The sequence below is a fragment of the Gallinula chloropus genome, assembly GCF_964237585.1.
Source record: "Gallinula chloropus genome assembly, chromosome: 12".
Classification (NCBI taxonomy): Eukaryota; Metazoa; Chordata; class Aves; order Gruiformes; family Rallidae; genus Gallinula; species Gallinula chloropus.
In genome coordinates, this window is record NC_140097.1 from 5,609,856 (window position 1) to 5,634,876 (window position 25,021).

The window sequence follows — 25,021 nt, forward strand, 5'->3', positions numbered from 1 at the left end:
GATGCTGTTTGTGCTTCGCTTGTTTATTTATTTATTTTTTTTTCCCCTAGAGGAGCTGCCACAACATTCTTCTGGAGGTTTTTGGTAGCTGGCACACCCTCGTTGGTGAGCTTTAAAGTGCTGCCAGGGGATTGCCTGAAAGCTGTCGGCTTCCCCAGAAACACCAGTGGGGTTCCAGACACTGCCTTGGGTGTGCTGGGCTGGGTGCTTGGCAGGAGCCTGTGGCCTCTGGAGGGCACCCATGCCCCAGCCTTTCCGGGCAGCCCTGCACTCCCCCTCTGTCCTGGCGTGCTGGGGGAGGTGTTTGGGGTTTGGGGAGAGGGTCGGCTTTTTTCTGGCTTCCCTCCAGTTTCAATCGGAGAAGCTGCTGCAGAGAACCGCGGTTTATATAGGCTGTGCCTGCAGTAATGGCTCCTCCCAGCTCCGACACGGGGTTTTACGTTGTGCCGGACTGGGGATGGTGAGGGAGAGGAGTTGGGGGGATGTGGCAGCAGAGCTGTGCAGTCCCAGGGCAGCAGAAGGTATCAGACCCACTTCTGCTGTTAGGTGTATGTCTGTCCAGCCCCTGCTATGGATCAGATTCCCCCCCTAGATGTGAGAAGTCAGTGGAAGCATCATCATCTATAGCAAAGGAGGGTATCTCAGCTTTCCTGGGTGCTGTGCTAATGAAAACAGGGCTGCAAAGAGAACTCCACTATGTCCAAAAATGTATTACATCAACATCTGAAAGTCAGGAAGAAAGGGGGGAACTGGATGACATGCCTGCCAAAGAGCTGAATCCCACACTTTGTTATAAAGCAATCCTTGGAGCAAACACGAACACCAAGAAGACCCTGATTCTGTATTTCCCATCCCAGTTTCTAACCACCTCCATAACCTGTTTCCACAGAGGTCAGAGCGTCTGGCTGCAGCTGGATCACCGAGTCCTGGACCATGATTTGCCCAAGAAACCGGGTCCAGCAACGTTGTACTTTGCTGTTAGGTGAGTAACTGTTTCCACAAAGAAAACATCACCACTGAGGTTTATTTATCACCGGGGGTTTTTGTTTAAAAGAACTGATTACAGACTTGATAAAGGAAATCAATGTCAAAGCAGTATGTTATTTTTAGAAAGAGGTTAGGTCCTGGATAAGTGCTGCTCTCTTTGGTATATAACTACAAAATAAAGTAGGTTGGAACCTGCTACTTTTTCAGCTATTACCAGGATATTGTTCCTAGTTGTGAGGTTTTTGGGGTGTTGGTTTTTATTTAAACCCCTGGATTTTATATTTCTTCTTTGTCTGACTCGTCTTTAATAGTGGTAAATTTTAATACAGTTTATTTAAATGATTGTACTTTCTTCTTCTTATGTTAACTTAAAGGCTGTCTGTACTTGAAAGGGATGGCTGATGGCTTCTTTGCTCATGCAGCTTAAGCCAGTCCCCAGGAGAGAATAAAATCCCTGGCAAAGGGACTGTTTCAGCCAATGTAACTGCATTATTTTAGGGCTTTTACTGCCAAAACTCAGCTGGTTAACAGCTGAAAAAAACCCCATATACTAAGAGACATAACTGTGCTGGCAGAAAAGACCAAGTGTTGTATTCTTAATTTTGTTGGAGTTTTTGTTTTCCTTACAGTCTACAAGGAAAGTGAGAGCAGACTGACCTCATTTGCTTTCCATATCACAGTAAATTTATGTCTTGTGTGCTTAATTATTTGAAGCAATTCCAAAGCAGAGCCCCTTGTGTAGTTAGTTGGGTCAGTTGGCACCACTGCGCTGCCATGTTCTCCACACCCTGGTCATTGAGAGAACAGTTCAAACAAGCAACACTTTGTTGTTGCTAAACATGTGCTTATTTAGGATGGGCTTCAGGGCTTTTCTTCACTTTCTTTTAACAGAAAGAAAGAAAAAAAAACTTTTTTAAAAGGGGATGATGGACTCTGAAATATTCACTGTGTCTGAGGATCTGGGAGGTTAAAATCTATGGCTGCCCAAGAAAGCTGTGAAGGGAATCATATGGCTTAGGCATCTCTTTGGTTGGGATTAATGCTGTTGGCTCATGATGCTCCTTCTGGCTTTCTGTTGCAAGATGGTCCTCTACAGGACAGGGTGTGCAGAGACCTGGGCAGGAGTTAAGGCATGAAGGATGGCTTGGAAAAATGACTTTCTGGGAGCTAATTTTAAGCCTGACTAATCTGAGGTTGTGAGATCCAAACCAAGCAATGGGGAGCCAAGGAGGTGGGCAGTGAGCGAGAAGCCTGTGCAGAGAGCATGAGGAGGAGGATGCAGAAATAATTAGTGATAGAGAAACTCTCTGATCCACAGAAAACAGATATTCTGGCTGAAAAGCCACTTCAAAACCCACAGCACTTTACTTTGTCACAACTTTCTGTATAAGTTAACCATTCCAGGCTCTTGCTCCACGGCGTGTGCCTTGGGTAGTGAGTTCAGACACTTACCTGGTGTGAGCACATTTGCCTGGCCATGGTTTATTCCTTAATTAAACTCCTGTGAGAGCAGCTGAGATGTGCAGGGGCAGCTGTGTGTGCCTGTGGCTCCAACAGAGCAGCAGAGTCGGGTGTGGGGTGGGTGGTACAGAGGGGCTGGGCAGTGAGCCCCAGTGCTTGGCTCCTGTTTGCCTGGGCTGGATGGCTGCTGGCTGTGCTGATGTGGGTGCACATGTGAAACAGGCTCAGCCATGAACAGAATAAATGCTGCTGCTGAGGGTCAAGCATAGCGAGGCAGGGTGACGAGCTGCCCTCCTCATAACTGGGAAATGTGCAACAGCATCTGTGCAATGGAGAAAGACACTGAGAACAGTTTCCAGTAGCAATACTGGAAATGGGGGGGGATCCCCAGATACCCTCTCTTTATGCACAGCTGCCCAGCCCTGAGCTTTTGTCATTCAGTAATGGTAAATCCTTTCAGGTTTTCATTATTTTTTTTCAACTGGCATAAATCCAGTCCAGTTGGTTAAGCTGTGGTCTGGGTAACTGGTGAAGAACTCTAGAATGCAGATTTAGGACTTATAAAGTGTCATTCTACTTCCAAGGATGCTGACAGCATTGGAAATAAAAGCAGAACATATGCTTTCTGGTGCTCCCAAATACATTTGTCATTCCACCAATATCCTTATCTCTGTGGTCCAGTGTTCCTCATCTGTCCCACGGTGATAAGTGTGTGAGCATGTACCATAGAAGAAATAAAGCAGGCAGACCTGGCTGGGGCAGGGGCAATGACTCCCAGTGCCCTTATCCTAAATCCTGTAGATCCTACAGCCTTCTGCTCTGTGCCAGAAGTAACTGGGAGCTGCCTCTCTCCAGAGCCAGGGTATCATCCTGCTTCTGAGGACATCAGCCACAGCTGGCCATTACTTGAATGAAACTGTAAGTGCAAGTGAAGTAATTACCTGATGATAATCAGGTTTTTGGTACAGCTGAGGAAGACTTCAGCAGGCTGAAGATGGTTTGTGCTTTTATAAAGGGTTGCTCTGGCAGCAGGTTGGGAAAGGATGAGGAGCAAGGCTCCTGCCCTCTGCTCTGCATTTCTGGAGAGAAACACTGAAGTGCATTTAAGGTGAAGTTGTAGCAAAACTGTTGAAAAAAATATATAGGGTGTGATCAAGAGAAGGTGGAAATACTGTGGCTTCTAAAGTTCTCAGTGAAAGGTGAGTCACAGAAAGGTAAAACAGCCTTTCAAATGTCTGGGGCAGGCTGTGGGGCTTGGATCTGCCCCTTGGACAGTCTGCATGCCTGTGACATGGGTAAATTATCTCCTTAGCCTGCAGAGGCATTCTGGGCAGAGCTTTAAATTAATTTGATGGAACACGCTATAGGAATGTGAAATATTAAACCAATTACTGCTTAATGTATTGCTTGTCCCATGTCACAGCATAAATATTGCATATGTTCCTAACAAGTGCAGCAGGTGCCAGCCTCCCTGCTTCCTACCATGTGCTCTGTGCTGCTGCAGGCTTCTCCCAGTGTCTTGTAAATCATCTGCACCAAGATATCAGTAGTCAGAGCTTGAGGCTGTGAGGACCCTTAGGAGCACTGTGGGGCTGTGCTATCAGAGCCCTCCTGCTGTCAGAGGCAGGACATTGAGAAGCCCTGGGCTGGTGGTCTTATTAATGTTTATAAAGATCTTAAGTGTGGGATACAGGGGAACTAGCCAGGTTCTTTTCAGTGGCCTGTGGGGACAGGACAAAGGGCAATGGCCTCAAGTTGGAGCACAGGAAGTTCCACACCAATATGCAGAAGAACTGGCAGACCCCTGGGACAGGCTGCTCAGGGGGTGTGGAGTCTCCTTCTCTGGAGATACTCCAGACCTGTCTGGAAGCCGACCTGTGTGACCTGTCCTAGGGACCCTGCTTTGGCACTGTGCTGATGGGATGGAGCCAACCCCAAAGCATTTCTTACTCAGGTTGGGTTTTTTTTGTCCTTGTTTGCTTGGAGCTAAGTTAGTGGCTCACAGCCTCTGGCTGCTCTCTCCTCTTGGAGCAAAGATGGTCTTATGGGGTGACCACTGGCCCTTCTCCTCCAGCATAGTGCAGGCTTCCCCCCACCCCACCCCCCAACACACAGTTTGGCGTTACCTTTCCACTTGTGTGGTTTTATCTGCGTCAGAAGGATGGGCTTTGCTGCTTTAATGTTCAGCAGGGCTTTCAAATGAGATGGGAAGTCATCAGATATGCACAATCTATTGAACAAGGAGTTTGTGTGCTCTTGGCCTGTGATTTTCTGCTCGCTCCCACCTAATAGGCAGGAAATTAAGTGCAGTAGCTCATAGTTCCTCAGTGCTATTTTATTACTGGAGAACAAAACACTGAGGAAATAAAATGATTTGGGAGGAAGATGAAACCTATTCAAGAGAGTAACTGTTTGGGTTTTTTAATTTTCAGGTTCTACATTGAAAGCATTTCCTTTCTCAAGGACAAAACGACCGTTGAGCTGTTCTTTCTGAATGCCAAGTCCTGTGTGCACCAGGTAAGCCCCAGTGTTCCTTTGGAGCTCCTTGTTCAGAGTTTCTCCTCCAGTGCTCCTCTGCCACCTCTGCACAGTCCTGCAAACTCTCTAGGAGCTGTGTCTAAGTTCTGTGTCTTACTGAGGTATTAAAATCTCAGCACGCTTTCTCTCCTTCACTTAAATGCTGATGCTCCAAGGAAATGGATAAGGATGATGATGGGTTTCTTGTCCTGTTTCACAGCCCTGCTGTGTGCTTGCTGTGCTAAAATGAATTTTAAATACTCAAAAGCTTTTTAAGTTGTTGGAAATACAATTTGTAGTTTCACAAATAGGGTCTTTCTCAGTGGCGTATCCTTTTATACACTGTGTAGTAAACACTCAAGACAAGCATCTCCTCTGATGCCAATTCAAACTTGTCCTAAGAACAAAAGCGTTGTGAGGAAGGTCCTGTGCTGTGAGCTTGGTTCTTAGTTCCCGGATTTCATGTCCTAATTCAGTGAAATAGTAAAAAGTCCCTATAAAGTAACTAAAACTAGTTAATAGGATACATACCATATTTACTCTGTGGTTAAGAAGCTTCCACGGCTTTCTTAAAGTGTTTGAGTTGGTAAAACACACTTTTTGAAAGTTACTTTGTGCTACAGTAGCCAAAATTTTAAAATATAAGGTTGATCTGTGGATTCACCTTTGTCTAAAGTAAGGGCTGAATAACTAGTGCTGCACTAGCAGCTGTATGTCAGTGAACTTTAGCAATGCCCAATGCTTCCAGGATTTTCCAGTTAATGTTAAACTTGGACATAAGGCTGTTTTTTTACTCATGGTTCAATTTATCTAGGAGGGTTTACTCAGTTTTTACAACCCTTTCATGAAAACCAATCCTGTACTGTTAGCTGGTGGTGAAGCTTGGTGTAGCTGGTCAAAGTTTCCACCTTTGACCAATACAGCTCATGTTCTAGAGGATTCTTACTTGGTATCCAGTGCTTGGTACTTTCCTGTAGGATCAGAAGCCTGCTCTTCAAGTGGTGAATGACAATGTTGTGACTGTGCTTTGCACAGGAATTGCTTTCCAGGTGAGTGGAGGAAACCAGTGCCTTTGTACAAAACCTTAAAGATGCTGGAGGGACCTGGCGATTTACTGGTTAAAATGAATAGGAAACAACTCTCTGTTGCCACTTGAAATGAAGGGTCTTGGCAACTCGTAGTGATTCATTCAGGGAAAACCAGAGCACTTTGACTAGACAGAAAGTACAAGTCATCTTGGAATTGGAGAACAGGACTGTTTTTAGGATGGAATGTGAAAAATGCCCCTGCTGTTGAAACAAAGGCTAGTCAGTGTTAAAACATCTGGGGACAAGTACGTGTGCTCGTGTATGCATAAGGGGTAAGAGAAAGCAGAGGGGAGAAGTGTTAGAAAATTGCCCTGGCTGATCCTAGGCACACGTGTCATCAAACCAACGCAGAGTCGCTTCTGGCCTGGACAGACAGTCCCACTGAGGCAGCACAACTTCATCTGACTGAAGTGTTGATTGCACAGGAGGTGCTGATGGTGGCCTGAGTGCTGCAATAAGCAGACTGTGCATCATCCAGCTGATGCTTTCGGGGCTTGGGGAGCCGGGAGAGGTTTGAATGAAGGCTGGTTCATACCTTCCCCCTCCCGCCCGTGGCGTGTGAGGTGTGTGCTCTCACTGGCAGCAACCCCAAGTGCTGGCTTCCCTGTTCCTGCAAGCAAAACTGCCAGGAGCAGAGAGGGTGTTCTGTTGTGTCCGGTTTCTGTGGGCAGTGGAGGGATGAGGAGCATCGCTTCCTCCCCAGAGAAGGATCTCTGTGGGCAGCGGTGAGCGATTCAAGGCGGAATGAAAGCTGAGAGCCCCTGCTCTGCCTGCAGCACTTAGTGCTGGGTGGCTTTGCAGCCTGGTTTCAGTAGAAACCCACAGCTACTTCAGCAGAAACCAGTTTATTTACTTTCAAGATACATTTGACCAGTGGCTTTTAACCTCTGAATCGAGTCTTTTGAAAATATTTTGTCCTACTTCGTAAACTTAATGGTCAGTCTCTAGGTTTCAAGTAGTGTATGAAGTGCATGATGGGCTAATTTTCATACTTCAGTCCCTGGGATGTGGATGAGAGGATGCACCTGGGATGCACTTGCAGTGTGTCTTCTCCTAGGGTGCTGCCAGGGTCTGCTGGGGGAAGGAGGCATGGGATACAGGATAAACAAGGTCGGCTTCTCTATATGAGCACATCCCCAGCTCCTGTGCTGCAAGAGGCTGATGCTCACTGATGACAGCAAGGAATGTTCCCTGGCATTTCTCAGTCAGACCATCTCCAAGAGGTTAGACCTGCCTCAGCTTAGATTTATTTCCCCCCCTTTTTCTTTTCCCCTGCCTTTTTCTTCCTTCCCTTTTTCTTTCTCTTGCTACACTCACAGGGTGAGGAAACCCCAGTGTCTCAAAAAGCAGCAGCCTACAGCCAGCCCACGTGCTCAGGGTGCTGCTCCTCAATGCCCAGGCTCTGCTGGAGGATGTGTTACCTGGGCTGTATCCTAACCTGGATCTTTGCATGAAGCTCCTGCTTTATGTGGGCCTGGAATGTGGTGGGGAGGCGGAGTGCTGCAACACTGGGGTGTGATAAGATTCCTTAAAAGCCCATCATGTTTTTTGCTCTCACAAAGCTCTTTTCACAGTAGCTTGTTCCCCACAGGGGACAGTGAAAACCCCATCTTGGGGACATGCAGAACCTGATGCTTGGTGCTCTCTTCTGATGTTCCTGTGGCTGTGAGTCAAAGCTCCTTTGTGCCTCTGGGACCTTTGCTGCCACACACCAGGTTTGGGCATCCTCATTGACATGTGTTGTTCTCTGCTCAGCTCCCCTCTGTCATGCCCCCGGCCCCTGTGAGCAGTGGGGCAGGCAGGGAGTCCCCTTTGCCCAGAGCATGAGAGGGTTGAGAGCTTATTTTTGCTTCTGAGGATCATATTTTAGCAGCACTGCAGTTCTGTGCCCGGAGCAAAGAATCACTGTGCACAGAGCACAAGGTGTCTGTGGCTGCTGCTTTCTACCCCACCACATCTTAACCCACTCTGTATCAGCTGGGATCTTCCTTCTGCAACTTCCAACTTCATTACCAGGCTTGCTCTGCAACCACAGACCACTAAGTAACACAGATGTAACAACATGAGCTATCAAAGAAATCACATTTACCTGCTCTCTCCTGAATCAGGCTTCCACAGGCCCAACCTGATTTGATTATCCAAGCCTCTGATTATTCTTTTTATGCCCCTGGACAATAAACTTCCTCTGATGGATTTACCAACAAGACCCATCCAAGTATTTGCTGGCCTTGCCCTCTCTGTGTCTCCTTGCATACAAACTGAATGCAATATTTGCCATTCCACTTCTAAGAGCACCTGGTGTTTCCTCCCCACTGCTGGGTGCATAAACCTTAGTCTCCAGCTGATACAACAAATGCTGCTGGTGCTCTTGTCCTCCTTCTGTCTCAAGCTGCTCGTTTTTTTCCCTGGTCTGATGCTGCAGTCCCCAACCCCTCTCTGTGTGGTCCAGTTGGTTGCCTGGCTCCTGCTCTCCAGCATCCCAGCTCTCTGGGTTGGACCTTGGAGAAGCCATATCCACTGCCAGGAACAGCTCGAGCCTCTGAGTGGGAGCTGGTTAAACTTCCATCTCCAGGTCTACAGAAGGGCTTCCCAGTGATGTAGTTTAAGGCTTGCTTATCCATCTGTATTTTGGGAGTACACAAAGGCTGGAAGGATGCTTTGTGTACGTCTGGGCTCTGCTTTCTTATGTGCCTCTCTCTTTTTTTCAAGGCTTTGAGAACTACCGCCTGAAAACCTTCACTGGTGACAACTTCAATTTAAAAGCTTTCTCTCCTGTCACTGACTTGCAGCTGGGTTTAGATTTATAGCTGTCTCTGAAACCTACCATGCAGCTGGAATTGCAAATAGTGAGAATATAGCACTTGTTTTCAGGTGAAATGGGCTTCTCTTAACTGGTGTGTTCGCACAGGGATGGGGGAGCTTTGAAACACGTTCAGTGTGTTATTGCACAGCCCGTAACCATAGCTGGGATGCTTTTAAGGAGGTGGCTTGGAACCGGTCACACGTGTTGATGATAAATTTGGAAAGATAAATTAGTCTTTTTCTTCTTTCAAAACAGCCAAGTTTGGAAAAATAACACCCTACTTGGCTAGAAAAGCACTGACAAGTTTATTATGCATCAGAGCTAACCTCCATATAGCTCTGCAGCCATAGACTTGACTCCTTGCCAGTCCCTAAAATACGTTCTGTAAACTAAGATCTTGGTCAGGTTGGCTGTGTTCCCCTTTTCCTCTCTATATTTGGGTGTTGGGGGGCTATTTAATTAACCATTTGTTTCAAGGACTTGTAAGAAATGCTTTAAAAAAAGGAGGGTGAGGGGAAGAAAAAAGTTAAAGGAAATGGAAGTTTTTGGAGGGGTCTGTAACCATGATAGCTTCATGGACCGCAGTGCTTGTGAGTGCTTGGCAGCCTGGGGACCAGTGCTTACCAAGAAGAGCTGTTAAAACAGACCCCTGGTGTGAGCATAAAGCCTGGCTGGCTTCCAGTTAGTGGAGCATAAGTTGGTCATATATCAGAGAGCTCTCGAAAGCTTTATAACAGATATTTCCTAATTCTTCCTCATCTTGAGGGAGAAGGGGAGTGTGTTCCCTTGCAGCCTTGTAACACGGTCTGATCCTGGCCAAGACTATTAAACCACGATCTGCCCATTGTCTTCATTTGCTGCTCTGCTCCTGAAGACTGCTGATGTCTTTGGGACTGATGGGGATCAGCAGGAACAGTTGGCCTTCTGCACCTTCAGGGCTGTTATCTTCCATGGGTGCTGGAAACTGCCTCCATGGTCCAACCCCCCCAGCAGCACATCGATGCATGAGAAGGATGGAGTGTGGTCATGTGTGTGAGTAAATGTGACAGGAGGAGACAGGACCCCTGTTGCCCCCAGAGACACTACATGGGGCTGTGCTGGTGGTTTGGCCACATTGTGGGTATTGTAAAGGGACTCTGCACAGTGATTTGGAGAGGGCTAGAGCCTGGCTACTGAGAAGGGTGGTGGTGCCCTGGGAACCTGTTGAGGCTCTTGCCAAGGCAGGTGTGGGTTGTGTCCCAGCTGGGCTGGCCCATTGCATATGAAGGTTTAGTTGGTTTAGAGCCAAAGCTTCATTCCTCATATCCCTTGATGCAGTCACCTCCTCCTGGGTCTAACTACCGGTGTTAATTGTGGTGGAGAGCTCTGCAGCTTTGATCTCCTGGCCACAGGGTAAAGGTGTTGTGACAGGTCAGCCAGTTCTGTTGTTGGTGTGTGTTGGGTATCTCACTGTGGTGCTGCAGTGATTATATGTTAAGTCTAATGACACTTGTCGTATGCCCTGGCTTGTAAACAGGGAAGTCTTTGTCCTTCCTCCATTCTCTGCTTTTACATTAATGCAAAAAAAAAAGCTCTAAATGTGCTCCTGCTGCCCTGAACTGACCAGACAAGTCCCAGTAGCTGCTGCTGTCCCTGGGGTTTCATCTAAATGATGGCTGAAGGAGAAAGCACGAGCAAGGGAGATGGATGAGGGTGGCTGGCAGAGACAGCAAGATAAAGGGCATAACAGAGAAACCTGGAGTGTTTGCTCACCATGAGGCACTACCAGCTCTTTTTTTGGCAGGGCTGGCCTAAGCCATGGAGGTGGGAAGCTGTGGGTCCTGCCAGGAGACAGCTGTGGTGGCTGCTGCACATGCACTGAGTTGTGTTTGGTCTCGGGTCATGTGTGCTCTCATGTGGGTGGGAGAGGCTATGAAGCTCAGTGGATCAAACAAAGGTTGTCATGGACTATCCAAATGCTGTGAGGCCACCTGAGCCATCCAGGCTGTGCTCCCCATGGGCAAATGCAGTGTGAGGGCAAAGTCTGAAGTGTCCTTTTGAAGGAGGGTCAGAAAGACCAGCCTTAAATTTGCTCCTGTAAGGACTCATATTGTGCATCTCTGGATGGTTTAGTGCTTTACTTTCCCTCCCCTAATGTGCTGGAGGAGGATGCTTGCTCAGCAGTGCCTTTTCTTAGCCCAGCATTTCAGTCTTTGGGGAACTGGTCCCACCTGAGATGTTCAGCAAAGTCTGGAGCTCCCTATGCAGGATGGGGATGGGTTTGAGGCGTCTGGCGCATTGCAGGGCAGCGGGAACAGCAGGTGACACCACCCAGATCAAGATGTAGGTGTGAATGCTGGTAATCAGGACAGGTGCTTTAAAGCTGGAGGGTTACATGTTTCTGCCACTGTTTGCCTCTGTAATTACCCAGCACAGCCTCACCGACAGAGCCAGTTGCTGCATTCGCCTGACCTAGTTCCTCCTGTGCTGCTTGACTTGCTGTGTAACAGGTTGTGGCCAAAGATCAGCCTGTCCCAGGAGCTGGGGCTGCCTTTTGCAGCCCCTGCTCTCATAGAAACCTTCAGGGCTGAGAAGCTGCTTAGCCCTTGCCCTGCAGGGACCTGCCTGTGCATCCTGTGGCTGTCAGGACATGGCACAGGGGTACTGGGTCCCCTGTGGGAAGCCACGGCAGTGCTGGGTAAGGGCACGGGCGCCGGTATCGCTTTCCTCACTTGTGCTGTGTCCCCACCCAGCTAATTGCCTCCCTCGGGTTGAACACCTTGCTGTAGATATTTGGGTTCCTTCCTTTCCCTCTAATTGCACCCTTCTTTCTCTCAGTTTTTTTATGACCTTTTGGTAAGCACAGATAATTATATTCAATACTGTGGCTGCCTTGAGGCTATTCAACCACAGTGTGTGTATATTTGGGGGGGTCTTTATGTTAACAAAAAAAATCATATTAGCCAAATCTTTGAAGAGGGAGGTCTGAGGGAATTCACAAATCCTCATGTGAAGTGTTTTTGCTGTCTGTTTCTAAGCTCTGAAGGTTGCATGTGCTTGGAAGAAACTGTATCAGTTTTCACTTCTTGTTCTAAAGAGTTAAATGGGACAGTTCCTGTGCTGCTGCTGTTAATCTACTTTAATCTGAGCTAACAGTCTGAAGACTTGCTTAGCATGGTTAATGCTCATCTGACTATCTTCATTCTTGATCTGTGTTTTCATCAGGATTTCAGACTTGTATCTCAGTGACAGTAAATTCTGGTGGTGCTGCAGAGTCTCACGAGGGTTCACTGCTCTATTTGTGACCAAGCTTGTGGTTCTTATCACATCTATGTGTCTGTATCCATGCAGAGAAAGACTTGAGCTCCTGTCTGAATCTGGGGCTGAACTCTGCCCGTGGGCACAGAGGGCAGGAGTTGGTCTTTACCAGCTGATGAGGTAGTGACCTACTCCTGCTCTGCAGTAACTGCCACCCAGTTTGCACATCTGCTATAACCATTTATTGTTATGATGATTGTCAGTATGACAGACGCCACCACCACCCGATGCTGCTGGACCAAATGCAGTGTGGAGATAAGCCAGTGGGCTTTTGGAGAGCTACAGGAGGGCTGAGTGTGTCTCGTTGGTTAAAATGATTGGTCCCAGTGCAAACTCCAATTGCAAAGCATCAGTTTGACCCTCTCCCTGGAGCTGCACCTTGAGTCTGTTTAAACTTATTTACATCTAAAATAGAGAAGTCTCAGATCCCATTATCTGAATTACATCCATGTACTTAACCTCACGCTGGTGACCTTGTTCTCACTTGGGATGACTCTAGGAAAACCTTCCTTCTTCATCTTCGGCACGTGGCCGTGAGCACTCGCTGCCCTGGCTCTAGGGCCCTGCCTGCTCACTGAAGTCTCTGCTTAGATTGCCCTGGCAATCACAAGCGTTGAAAATGAGTCTTTTTTCCAGCCATATCCCTCATCTACTTTGGAAGTCTGACCTTGTGGTTGAAGTGATGCTAGGACAGAATTGCCCCATCCGCCAGCCTCAGGAGCAGAAGGATGGGTATAAACCCAAAATACTGCCTGAGTGGGAAGAGTCCTGGGCTCCTGAGTGACACACATTGCTATTGGGGTTTGTGTCAAGCCAAGGGCTGTCCAAGCTCCTTGACAGCCCGGGGATGGATTACATTACATTACAGCAGTGGCCAATTGGGGAACCAGATGGCAAATAACATTATATTGCGATGGAAAATAATTCCAGGCTTGGGGGAGCTGTCCAAGAGACTGTCACTTGTATAGCATTAATCTGTTAGATAAAGGCTGAGCTGGGCTTTGGATTCCCTGTCTTCAAACCCTTGCTCTGCTACTTAGCTACTGCTGACCTTGGAGAGGTCCCTCCATCTCCCTGTGTCTCTTTTCTTCCCTGATTATTAGCCCCTTTAAAGGGCAGGGTTCTCCTCATGGCTCTTTGGGGTTGTCTCGTGTTTTATTTGATGTGGAGTCTCCCATGGAGTGGCCCCAATCTCCTGCCAATGTTGTTGTGTGGCAATGTGTGATAATTAGGGCTGGTCCACCCTGTTCTGAGGCTTGCAACAGCTGGAGAGCCGTGGTGGCAGCCCTGCACCTGGGGTGTCCTGTTTGTCCCTTATGCTGTCCTCAAAACACCTCTAGTGTCTCATTTGAGAGAGGACAAGTTAGGACCTTCTTACCTGTCTGCTCCTCAACACAGCTTCTAAGCAAGTGTGGTTGAAACTGAGGATACTGGCACAGCAGAACCCTCACTGTGAACACTGAGCTTCATCACCTGAAGAGGATGATCCCCATTCAGCTTATTTGGCCTCCTGAAACCCTTAATGAAGTGGTTTGTGGGATCACTTTTTAATGCCATAGCAGCCTAGTGAAGTGACCAGGGTTTCTTAGCACTGATATTTAGGACTGAGTAAATAAGCAGCCTCGTAATTACTATTGCTAATTAGTTAATGGTTGTGAGGTGCTTTGAAGATGGAAAGTGAAGTGGTGCTCAGTTATTAAAGCCCAAACGCTCCTGTAATGCCAGCAGCAGCTATTGCTATGGGTCAGCAGAGACTCCCTGCTGCAGTAGCTCACTGAGTGCTGCCAAATTTTTCTTGGAGCCAGCAACAAAGAGAAGAGGGCCTTTGATGTGAGACCTGCATTTAGATAGTTACATCCCAATGAGTTTCTTGGATGCTTGAAAGGTGGTGAGCTTGAAAGGTGGCGAGCCTCATGTAGCTGATTCTGCCTTGGGGCAGGGAGATGGTCTTGATGAGCTTTTAAGGTCCCTCCTGGCCCTGTTTTCCCTGATTTTGTGGTCCAGGGACAGCTCTGCTGAACTAGGGCCTGTCTTTCCTGCTGAGCAGAGGTTCCCTGTGACAGCATTTTCTCTTATCTGGGTTCTCTGCCTTCCAGGACAGCAGAGCGTGGTGCTGGGATGAGCAGCACCTGTAAACCTCCCACTGCCACAGTTGGTTGTTTGAGCAGATATGATTTAAGCTTAAAAAAAGAGGCAGTTTTGCATGACAAAGACTAACCTGATCCAGAGCTGGAAGTAACAAACTGCCTTCAAGTTGCACCTATGTGCAGAGTTTCTGGGCTGCAAACCTTGCCTCTTCTCTTAAGCATCAACATGAAAGAGATCTGAAGGAAGGATGAATTTTGAAGCTGCTTTATTTTTTCTCCTAATTTGTGATCTGCCCCTCCTCTTCTAACAAAGTATGTCTGGGAATGCTTTGGAGGCTGCTGCTGCATAGCTGTTGCCACACCTGTTGGGAAGGGGAAATTCCTCTTGGGCCGCTGTTGCAGGGCAGCCCGGGGGAGTGCTGCTGCTGGAATGTTTTATTGACAAAGCTGGCAAAAACCCCCTTCCTTTCCATGAAAATTGAATTATTTGTTTGTTCGCTTTTGAATTTCAGTCTCTGTGGGCCAGACCTGCAGCTGTGGTAAATTAGCTCGGCTCCAGATGTGCCCTATATATTTGAAGATGTCATTTCCCTGTATCTGTATTTAATTCTGTAGCTCTTCCTCCTCCCCTGGTTTTGGCACTGTTTCAGCTTTCAGTCTGCTTTGTCCCCTCGTTCAGCCAGCAGATCCTGGCATCTCCCTGGCAGAAAGCAGGTATTATATCCACTACCTTTGCTTGCAGAAGGTCTGTAAGAGGAGGAAAAACAATCTCTGTATTTGTGGAATGGCTCAGGGGGTCAGATTTTGTCCTTTATGCAGTTTGCAGGATGCAGTGTGTGTACGGGGTAGGTGTGATGATCCAGGATCTAGGCCTAAGAGCATCTCCTTTACTCTCCCAGTGTTACTGCTGGTCCCAGTAGAGAACCAGGACCAAGGAGTTTTAACTTGTGAGAAACTAGCTTGGAAAGGTTGCAGTTAAGATCACCACCAGGAGTAAAAGGCTTCTTGTGTAGCTTTGGTGCGTTGGCATTTATCCCCTTGCCTGGCTGTGAAGTCAGTGAGTTGTGGCGCTGTCAGGACAGCGCTGGGTCTGGAATAGGGTCAAGACCTGGGAGCATCCCAGCACTGGGGGGGTTCACACAGCTTTTCTCAACGTTGCTGTGTGCTGTTGCAAGAACTGGAGGCTGTGAGACCCAGACTGCATGTGGCAAGTGGTAACTATTATCCTTGCAATAAGTATTTGCTTATCTAGCATCGGGGTGCACGTACCACCATGGCAACAACGAACAACTGCGGTCCCTGCCCTGAGGGGATGCTCCGGGACGTAAAACTACCTTTCCCTTCCCTTCCCTTCCCTTCCCTTCCTCGCACAGAGCTTCACGGCGGGTTTCCCGTGCGGTTTTGCAGCGTGCGGGGCCAGGTTTGCGCAGCCAGGCGCAAGATACGCAAAGCAGCGGCCAGCAAAGCGCAATAAAAGAGAGATTTGTAAAGCAAACAGCCGAGAGAGGGGCTGGGGCGGCGGGGGGAGAGGAGGAGGAGGAGGACGGGCTGCAGGGAGGGGACTCCGGCCCCGCCGCCTCCCGCAGCGCCGGGCGGGCTCCGAGCGCCGCCCCCACCGCCCCCCCTTCCCTTCCCCTCCCTTCCCCTTCTTCCCCTCCCCCGGGCCGGAGAGGGGTGCGAACGGTTCATGTGCTGCTCTTTCCCTGCGCAGGGGCAGATCGAAGTGGAAAGCGAGACCGTCTTCAAGTTGGCAGCGCTGATTTTGCAGGTAAGCACCTCTCTGTCCAACCACACACACCCCCCCGCCGTGTCCGTGTGTGTGTCCCCATCCCGCACCGACAGCTCCGGCTTGTTTAAGCTCGGCTCATTCAGCCTCGCTGGTGGGTTCCTCCCCCACAGAGACAGCCTTGTTTATAGTCTGGGGACGGGGGGGAGAAGAAAAGCTGATGAACTTGGGAGGCTTTTTCCATAGGCTATGAGGGAAATATTTATTTGAGGAAGTTTAAATTGAAAGAGGGGGAAAAACTCACCGGGGGAAGCAGTTTTGGGCAGGATTCCACCCAATTTATTGCTTATTATAACTTCAGCGTGTTCTGGAGGTCTGGAAAGGAGAGAGCATATAATGCTGTAGCTAAACTTATTACATTATGCCTGTGAATGTTATCACTGCTTCCAGAGCATATGTTTTTGATACATCAGTGTGTCTCAAGTTTTGTTGTGCTCAGATAGTGGTAAGCAACCAGACTTTAAGAAATAAAATTCAGTCTTGGAAACATTGGGGCTTTTTGCCACAATCTCAGTGACAGAATGCTATGGAAAAGCTGCCCAAACTGCTCCTTGTTCTCACCTTGAGCGAGCACAGTTCCTCCCAACTTCTTTAGATGGATGTGGTTGGCCAGGGAGAGAATTGTATTTCACTTCTCAAGCAGTAAAAACGACATTTGATTTGCAATGTGAAATTCATCCCCATTTTGGAAGTGGTTTTTATTTATAGTGTAGGTGGATAATCTACAGCTGGAAGCGTAAAGGGCCAAGTTTTGTTCTTGAACATGCATAGGCGGCCCCTGTGCTTTGCAGGGAGTGTAACTGGGGTCAGGATCTGGCCAGAGACCTGTGGGAGTGGGGAAGTGAACAATGCTGGGAAAATCGAGGGCTTTCGGAGAGATCGTGTTTTAATTCTGTCACTGTTTTTCAATTGTAGGAAGCTAAAGGGGACTATTCCAGGTAATAACATTTTCCTTTCTAATACTAGTGTGTGTGATGGATGTGTTTTTCTGTGCTGGCATTGTATTGCAAACAATCAAAAATGGGGGTAAAGTCCAGCAGTGAGCAGTGGCTGAAGAAAGTGAAATGTGCCCCTGGGCTGGATAAAAATCTGAGTCTGCTGGGTGAGTAATGCCTTTTGTGAGAGGGCTGAGTCAAAACAGCTTTTTGGGACCACCCTGCTTTGCTCCCTTCCCAGAACCGTGGGTGCTGAAGTGGGATGGGGAGAAAGCTCTCACTCCTTACCAGAGGGCCCATGCTTTGCGCTGTGGTTTGTGTCTGTCTGGGAGACACTGCCTGCAACCCTGCCCACAGCCCTGCCTGTACAGCGCCGGCACGTGCAAAGAGACGCGGAGCCCATCAGCTGCCTGCACTGGAGATCAATGAGCCTCTTTCTTCTGCAGCTGCCCAGCGGGGCCTCCCCCTCCCTGCACTTGACCCCACAGTTGTGTTGGAGCTGGTGCGTGACCTGGTTGCTGGGTTTTAGCCTCCTAAAGCTGCATCATTAGACTGGGCTTGGAGAGCGTTTCTTGCCGTGCCTGGGGTACGATAACTGGCTGTGGGGGGAGAGGTGGTGTCGCACCCCTGTTAGAGCCAGGAAAAGACCTTCAACCAGAGGCAGCTCACTAAGCAAATAGAAAGGTAGGAGGGTGGTTTTGGTCATGTTAATATTCTACCAGTCGTCGAGTTTCCATAAGGGGAGGGAGGTGTGCTTACACTTCAGCTACAACAGCTTTCAAGGACCATGCTTTGGATGCTCAGTGAAGAGCTGCCTGCTAAAATGAGGGGAGCAAGTCACACCTGGCTGCTAGAGCCTGTGGCAGGGACATACTCTGCTCTTGCTTCAGCACACAGTCCTCAAGTAAGAGCCAATGCTGCTGCCCAAGACCTCTTCTCCTTCAAATGCCCATCCCTTCCCCACTGAAGGATGTGCTCAGCAAAGTCCATCACAACCTCCTCTTCTTCCTCCTCCTCCTCTCTGTTGCATGCTCACACACGCAGGGAGGAAAGGATGTCCTTGTGACTGAGATCAGCTGGATGGGCTGGCTCTACAGATGACTTCTGCTACCATTCATGCTGTAGACCGGCTTTGTGACCCACAACATGTTGTTTATAGCCACAATGTGCTGCTTTTTTTCTCTAGAAAGAATGCTTACCTTGCTGGATCTCATGGGGACCCCTAAGACACCCCAAGCTTAGCTCAGTTCAGGCACAGATAACTAGGGAACCACCAATCACTTAAGAAGTAACTCATTAAGTTTTAGCAGCTTGGTGGCATGTGCTCTCAACTCTCCAGAAGAGGAGTTAAGGTTGTGATGTGAATCCCTCTTATGTGGTTTGAACTTAACACTGGCTCCTTATCATTTGCCAAAAATAGGTTTGTAAGCATTGCTGGGCATGCCCAAGAACTGCATCCGTGGGGTTTTTCCATGCCTCTGCAGACACGTTGCAAGGACTGGATTGCCTGTGGTTGCCTTCAAAAGCACTTAAAGAAAACTGGAGGGAAGAACACGGTGCTACAAGAGTGATTTCCTTGTCCAAGTGCAGCTTTTTCCCCTAACAGTTGCATTAAAATAGCTACAGCAATTGTTTCCCCTGTTAAACAAAACATATGTTACGCCTCTGTAGCACATGAGCACAGCCAGCTGTCCCAGGCCCAGGGAGAGCTCCAGAAGTGAAGGAATTTGATGTTACATATCACAAGTGGCTGTGCAGACCACCACTGATAAAGCACTAGTGTAATTACCTGTGGCACAGGTGTGCCCTGCCAAGCTCACCTGTGATGCGTGGGGTAGGTCCCTGCAGAGGTGCTGCTGCCATCGCCTCTGTTTGCAGTGTCTTGGGTTTGGTGTGTGTGCTCTTGTTTGGCAGTTCTGCTTTGAATCACCTTCTGGAATGTGGCTCTTGCACCATTTCTGCTGACGTGAGAACACATGGGCTAATTGATTTTTTTTTTTTAATGTAGGATTAGTGGTGAGTGAAGGTGGGTAAATACAGGAATTGCCTCAAGTCCTGGAGATTAGCTTTCTGGAAGTGAAGGGTGGGCCAGTTCAGACAGTGCTGGTGATCGCTGCCTGGCTGATCTTCCACATATCCCATAGGAGCTTCTCCATGGGGACACAACCCATGGAGGGGGTCGGCATTCCCACTGACTTTGTGCACATCAGTACCAGCGTCCAGATGCTTCAAACTCCTGTGGCTCTGCAGTACCAGCTTTCCCAATCTGCAGCTCGGAGGCTCAGATAAAGTCTGGGTGGCAGAGCAGTCTCCCAGGAACACCCTCCCTTACCCTGTGCCAAGTAGGCAAGCACATTCTTTTGAAATCTCTTTATTTTCAGTGAGCAAAAGAGTAAAGACTTGTGATTCCTACAGCACAGAGGTCACTAAGACCCTCGCATCCAGGACTGGGCCCTTAGGACAAGAGAATGTGCCTTATCACTCTGGGAGAGGCTTTGTGCATGATAAACAACCCAAGTCCCACTTTGAGAGGACCCTGGCTTTTAAAACATCTTGATAAAACTTAAGTACATGCTTCAAAACTGCACCCACAGTGTGTCCAGAGCGTACGTGCCTGTGTCTCAAAGGCTGTCTGAAATGGCTGTGGGTTGCAGGAGGAATGATTAACAAAGATGACAGCGGGCTGCGATCGATGTAATTCACCACTCACCCAGTTCCTTTTCCTGTTTACTAAACCGGTGATCCCAGCCAAGATAATTACCCAGTGTGTGATGAGCATTTCTCAGGGGTACTCACTGCATCGTTCCTCTTTACACTGTGCAGTGTTGGGGTTGCTATGGACCTTCCTCCCAAGGTCCCGCGGCTGCGATGTTCCCATCATATCTGAGATGCTGCAGGTCCTTGGCCCCAGCATATCTGAGATGCTGCAGGTCCCTGGCCGTCTTCCTTCCTGCCCAACAACAGGGCAGATTTTTGTAGAGAGAAGAGATGCAATGCTTTTCTCACGTTCACTTTTCACAACTCACATATGGCTTCCAATGGGCTGCTCTGTTAAACTGGTAGGAATTCAGTGTATTCTCCAGCTCCTGTAATAAGAACCCAAAATGAAGTATTAGTTGTTAATAGTAGTTTTGGAACACTACAATAGTTGATCGTGTTCTTCCCCTCTCAGATTTGCAAATGAAATGGAAAAAAGCTGCAGGGCTGGCTTTACAAAATCTTAGGGTTTAAGCTCTGCATGGGTTTTGAAGTTGTTACTTCAATTTTGTGGGGGAGAGTCCATATTCTGTTTAGAAATTTCATCTTTTTTAAAAAAGCTGATGCCTTGGTGGGCAAGCAAAATAATAGATCCATCTGGTAATTATTCATCATGTAAATATGCAACATACAAAGCCTTGCCTCCTTGGGAAATAAATGATTTTGTTGTTTTTAGTTCACAGCCTGAGCATCTGCCCTCAAAAATGCTGTACAGCAGTCTGCAGTATTATTTTTCTTTGTAGATTGATGGGGACAGTTTATAACTGAGGTGAAGACTGGCAGTCCTAAATACTGTCTTTCTACCATTAGAAAAAGTTATATTAATATGAGATTAGCTACAGGGACTATATAAGGACAGTAACTTAAAAAAAGCCCCCAAACTTCTGACTGATAATCTTGGGTTGTATTTTCCCCAGTAATATTTCCAGGGCTGAAACTCAGCCATGCTCCCTGAAAGTTAATTAAATTGCTGGAGGAGGGCTTCCATTTTCTTTAAATAGCTGACTCATTCGATTTTGATTCTGGTCTGTGGGCTGCAAAGATAACTCCTGGCTGGTATAACATAACACAGACAGAATAATGAATTCCTGATAGCTGACATGTGCGAGGCACTGGGGTTTATCGTTACATGGGTGATAAACATGGCTTGGAAAAGGGTTGTGTGAAAGATACCATTGCAAACTGTGGCTATGGAGTAATTGGTTCAGAAACTCCTGGACTTTAAAACTTAGATAAGAATTAAGTGCTTGGTCTGGGTGCAGAAAACTGATATTAACTGCTCCTAACTAAGCGTGAGTGCTCACAATTAGAATTTTGGGTAGTGTTTCTTTGGGAAGGTGACTGTTTGGCCAGACAAACTGGAAAAATCTCTTGTTAGAAAAGAATGTGGAAATGGTAACTTGGGCAGTGCTAGAAAATAGCTGCCTGAGAGAAGTTAATAATTGCCTGATAGCAAAGCACCTCGTTGGTCTACTGCTTGCCCCAAGATTAAGGTAGCTCCAGAAATGGCACACCTGAGATTCGTTGGAGGCAGCTCGTCCAGCCTGTTTTTGGAAATCTCCCTGTGCTCATATGACCAAAACTCCAGGAGTGGCTGTGTCCAGGAGTGAGGTTGGAGCAGAAAAACAAATTTGGACCAAATCTCCCAGTTGTTCCTGCTCCCCTCTCTCAGGTTTACATCCTTGGAGGCCCTAAGGTGGGTCCACGTGGTATGTATGGAGCCTACCTTGTGCGGGGCAGGGCTGGAGCTGGCCGAAGAAAGGCCTGAAATGGGTATGGCGTGGGTGTCGTGTCCCCAGCACAAACCTCTTGCTCCACAGACCTGCTCCTCTGAAACTGTGCTGTCAGGGACAGAGACCTGTTGTGAACTGGTCACTGGAAGCTCTTTTCCAGGGCTGGATGGGATTGTGGATGGTCAAGGGAACATCCACGCTGGTCTGCCACAGAGGCCAAAGTCCTGAGCGCAGCCTGGGTGCCTCGTGCAGCCCCTGTGGCTTTCCTTCCATGGGTGTCAGTGAGCTGCTGGATCACCACAGGATCTGCTCTGAGGGATCCATTTAAATGCCTGCACACTGGTATTCACAGAGCCCTTCTCCAGCGTGACCCACCGCTCCCCACAGGCTCTTTGCCTCACCATAAATCAGTGCTCAGCGCTGAGGCTCCAGCTCTGCTCCCTGTGCTCCACGGCTGCTTGTTTGCCCAGTGAGTCAATGTGTATTTTGCCTTTCAGCTGCAACTCCACACACTCTAAATACCTTGGTAGGCTCATGCTCACGAACCATTAGCTCTGTCTCAGTCCAGCCCAGCTGTGTGCCTCCCTGAGCTCACCCTTCTGTGGTAACTAATTTGAAACAAGTTGAACGAAGATTTATTAACTGGGAGCCTGTCTGCTGAAGGGGATTGATTATTTATTTCACTTTATTTGGAAACATCTAATGAACCGAGGTAGTAAATCAGCAAGTTTAGGGAGAATCATGTTTGATGTGTTCTTAGTGTGATGATAATGATTCCCTGACTTGACAAGGTGCCACATACCCACTTACCCAATCAGCACAAGCTGCTTAACTCCATTTTAGACCCTCTTCAAAGAAAAGCAGGTTGAAACCTGGTAGTTCTCTAGCAGTGTGCAAGTCTTGCTTTTCCTGATGAGTCACTGCAGTTCGTTTCAGGGGTCCTACAGCCCAGTGTACCATGAGGAATGGGTAGCTGAGGGAAGGCAGAGGGGAGCCAGGCAGGGCACCCCTGAACTCCATCTCCCTGTGCACTTGAGCAGCAGTTCTGCAATGAAAATGCTGTTCTCTCCCAGTCTTCTTTTCAATAAGAAGTGGAAATTCACTGTGTAAACCAGGTTCAATTACAAAAAAATATATGTGGTTGAGCACCCAATTTTCTGCTAGACTTAACAGCAAGAGGGTTTGGTTTTGTTTTCTACAGGTGTTACTTGTAGATTCATACAGTTCAGGGCAGACCAAAGCATACACAGTCTCTCCAATGATGCAATTTTAATGGTCTTTTTAAGGTTTCCTACTTTAAGGCAGTTCTGCAAAGGCTCCCAGGGAATTGGTATCGTATGGTTATTATGCAGCAGATGAATTAGGTGGAAGCCCTGTGGGTGAAATGAGCAAAAAGGATTAGATGAAGGAGGAAAAAAAGTATGTTTTGAGTAATTTAATAATCAGATCTCATGGGATTTACTACTTACACTGTGACTTTTAAAGCTTACAGATAATTACAGCAGTCTGGTAAGGATGGATGTGTTTAAATTTCAGGTGCATACGTGATGTTAATAGTTTCCTGAGAGGCAGCAAGGAGACTGTTATGTTTTGTCCCTCCACAGTCCATTCTTGGTGTCTGGAGCCAGCCACCTAGGGAGGCCTTTTGTATGTGCTCTGCATCCAAATCAAATGAGAGACAAGGCAAGTGTGGTGCCAGAAAATTCATCATCCCCTAAGTTGTCTCTTGTGCAAGGGACAAGTTGGAGACAAGTTGCTCTCCTAGCTGTTAGGCTTGGAGTAGCATCATGGCATCCAAAGCCCTAGGTAAAAGATGCTCTCCTCCTTGTCCCTAGAAATTCCCTCCGGTACAGGTTCAGCACATTGCCTTTTCCCATTGTAAAATTAAGTTTTATGGCTTTTGCACATAGTGTATTCATCTCCCTATTCTGTTGAGTATCTGGAAAAGTCTGTCATGTCTACAGAGATTTTCTCCAGTCGCACCGTCAGCTGCAAGCAGGAGCTCGGGCTCTGATCTGACATCCTCACTTTCAAAAGGCAAAAATAAATCTCTCTTGCTTTTCCTTCCTGTGGTGATTGGGATCTATCACGTTGGGTGTATTTTGTGCTTTGAGGAAATGGTATGATAGCTTTCCAGCCTCAGCTTTTTTGCTTTTGCAGATCTGTCTGGTCTTTATCGTTGCTCAGCTACTTTATTTTGCTTTTGGTCCCATGTATCTCTGTATCAGGATGCAGGGCTGTAATAACAAGCTTTAAACTTCGCTGCTGTGCTCAGACGTGCTAAAACCCCACAACTAATATGGCTAATCTGACTTTTGTGTGAACAGGAAGAAAGTGTGAACGTTAGAAATAACAGTCTGTTGTTGTGAGGAAGGGTTTGGGATCCTTCAACCGTTGTATCAACTGTGAATAATCATCTTTTGGTCTGCAGTAAATCCCCAGGTGAAGCAGAGCCGTTCTGCTTCCCGTCTGGTCTGACAGAGAAGCACCACTAATGTGTGCTGTCAGTGTGGCCAGGCAGCTCTGTGAATGGGGATGTACCATCCCAGATCCATGGGACTGGGAGCCATCTCCCGTGGTAGGTGTGGTGTTCAAGGAGCAAAGGGTTTTGCCTTCAGACTGTTTGTATTTCATATTGAGAGGTAGGAAAGAGAATTTAGGGCAGGTTCAGGTGGCAGGGTTTCTCTATTCATGGAGAACTGCTTCCTCAGCACCCTGTTTTCTTGCCTGCAAAGTGGAAACATGCACAGTGCCTCTACTGCCAGGATGGCCCTGGGAGCAGCTCATGTTCTGCTTTGCCTGGTCCCCATGTCCTTAGGTAGAGAGGTGCGTGCATATTGCTGATAGGATAAACATTGCTTTTTCCTTAGTGCTCTTGGTCCATCTTCCAAAAGCCAACAGCTAGGGTCACCAGCCCCCCCATGAGACCAGCAGGCACTGCTGCTGCTCCTTCTGATGAGAGAAATTAGCAGGGCTGGAGGTCAGGCCTGGGGGTCCAAGGCGGTGGTCCAGCCTGTGCTAAGCATGGGAAAGGGTTGCCCAGCCCCAGCCACGCTTTGTGTTTGGTGCAGGTCTCTCTTGAGCTGTGAAACTAAAGCTGTTCTGCCACGCAGCATGGGAATCCACAGCCCAGCCACGGCGTAGATGTAGAACAAGCCACCTGCACTGCTTGTCATGTTCCTTTTCATGTACAGGGTTTGGAAAGGTCTTAGAAATAAAGACCTCTCTGAGCAGGCGGTGTCCCTCTGGTATCCAAGCAGCAGGCTTTGTGGCCTCGACCAGGCAGGATGTCCTGCTGGCTGGGGGGTTAAGGTTTGGCTCTGGCTGTCCTGTGCCAACGGGAGCCCCTTGTTCACGGCCTTTCCGGATCCTTGTCTGCCTTCAATAGAAAAATAACTTTCTTGAGTGTGCCAGCAGACCATAAACTGAAAGGTTGGTAAATGATGGGAAACGTCTGGCATTTGTCACAAAAGAGGATTTGTCAGAGAGTGCATTTAAAACTCCTGCTGCCAAGATCCTGCTGCTCTGACATACTTGAAAGCTGCTAAATCCATCGGCTCTCTCCATACC

At 47.9% G+C, this 25,021-nt stretch overlaps 1 protein-coding gene across 1 annotated transcript in view; it reads left to right on the forward strand.

Annotated features, from left to right (window-relative positions):
* The window catches only part of FRMD4B (FERM domain containing 4B), a gene marked incomplete at its 5' end in the record, with an annotated part of 81,563 nt that overhangs the window by 22,852 nt on the left and 33,690 nt on the right, over positions 1-25,021 (forward strand). The window contains 4 exons of the mRNA XM_084269427.1: positions 890-982; positions 4,881-4,965; positions 15,952-16,008; positions 16,942-16,964. Coding sequence (XP_084125553.1) covers positions 890-982; positions 4,881-4,965; positions 15,952-16,008; positions 16,942-16,964 — 258 coding nt within the window. The remainder of the gene's footprint in view (positions 1-889; positions 983-4,880; positions 4,966-15,951; positions 16,009-16,941; positions 16,965-25,021) is intronic.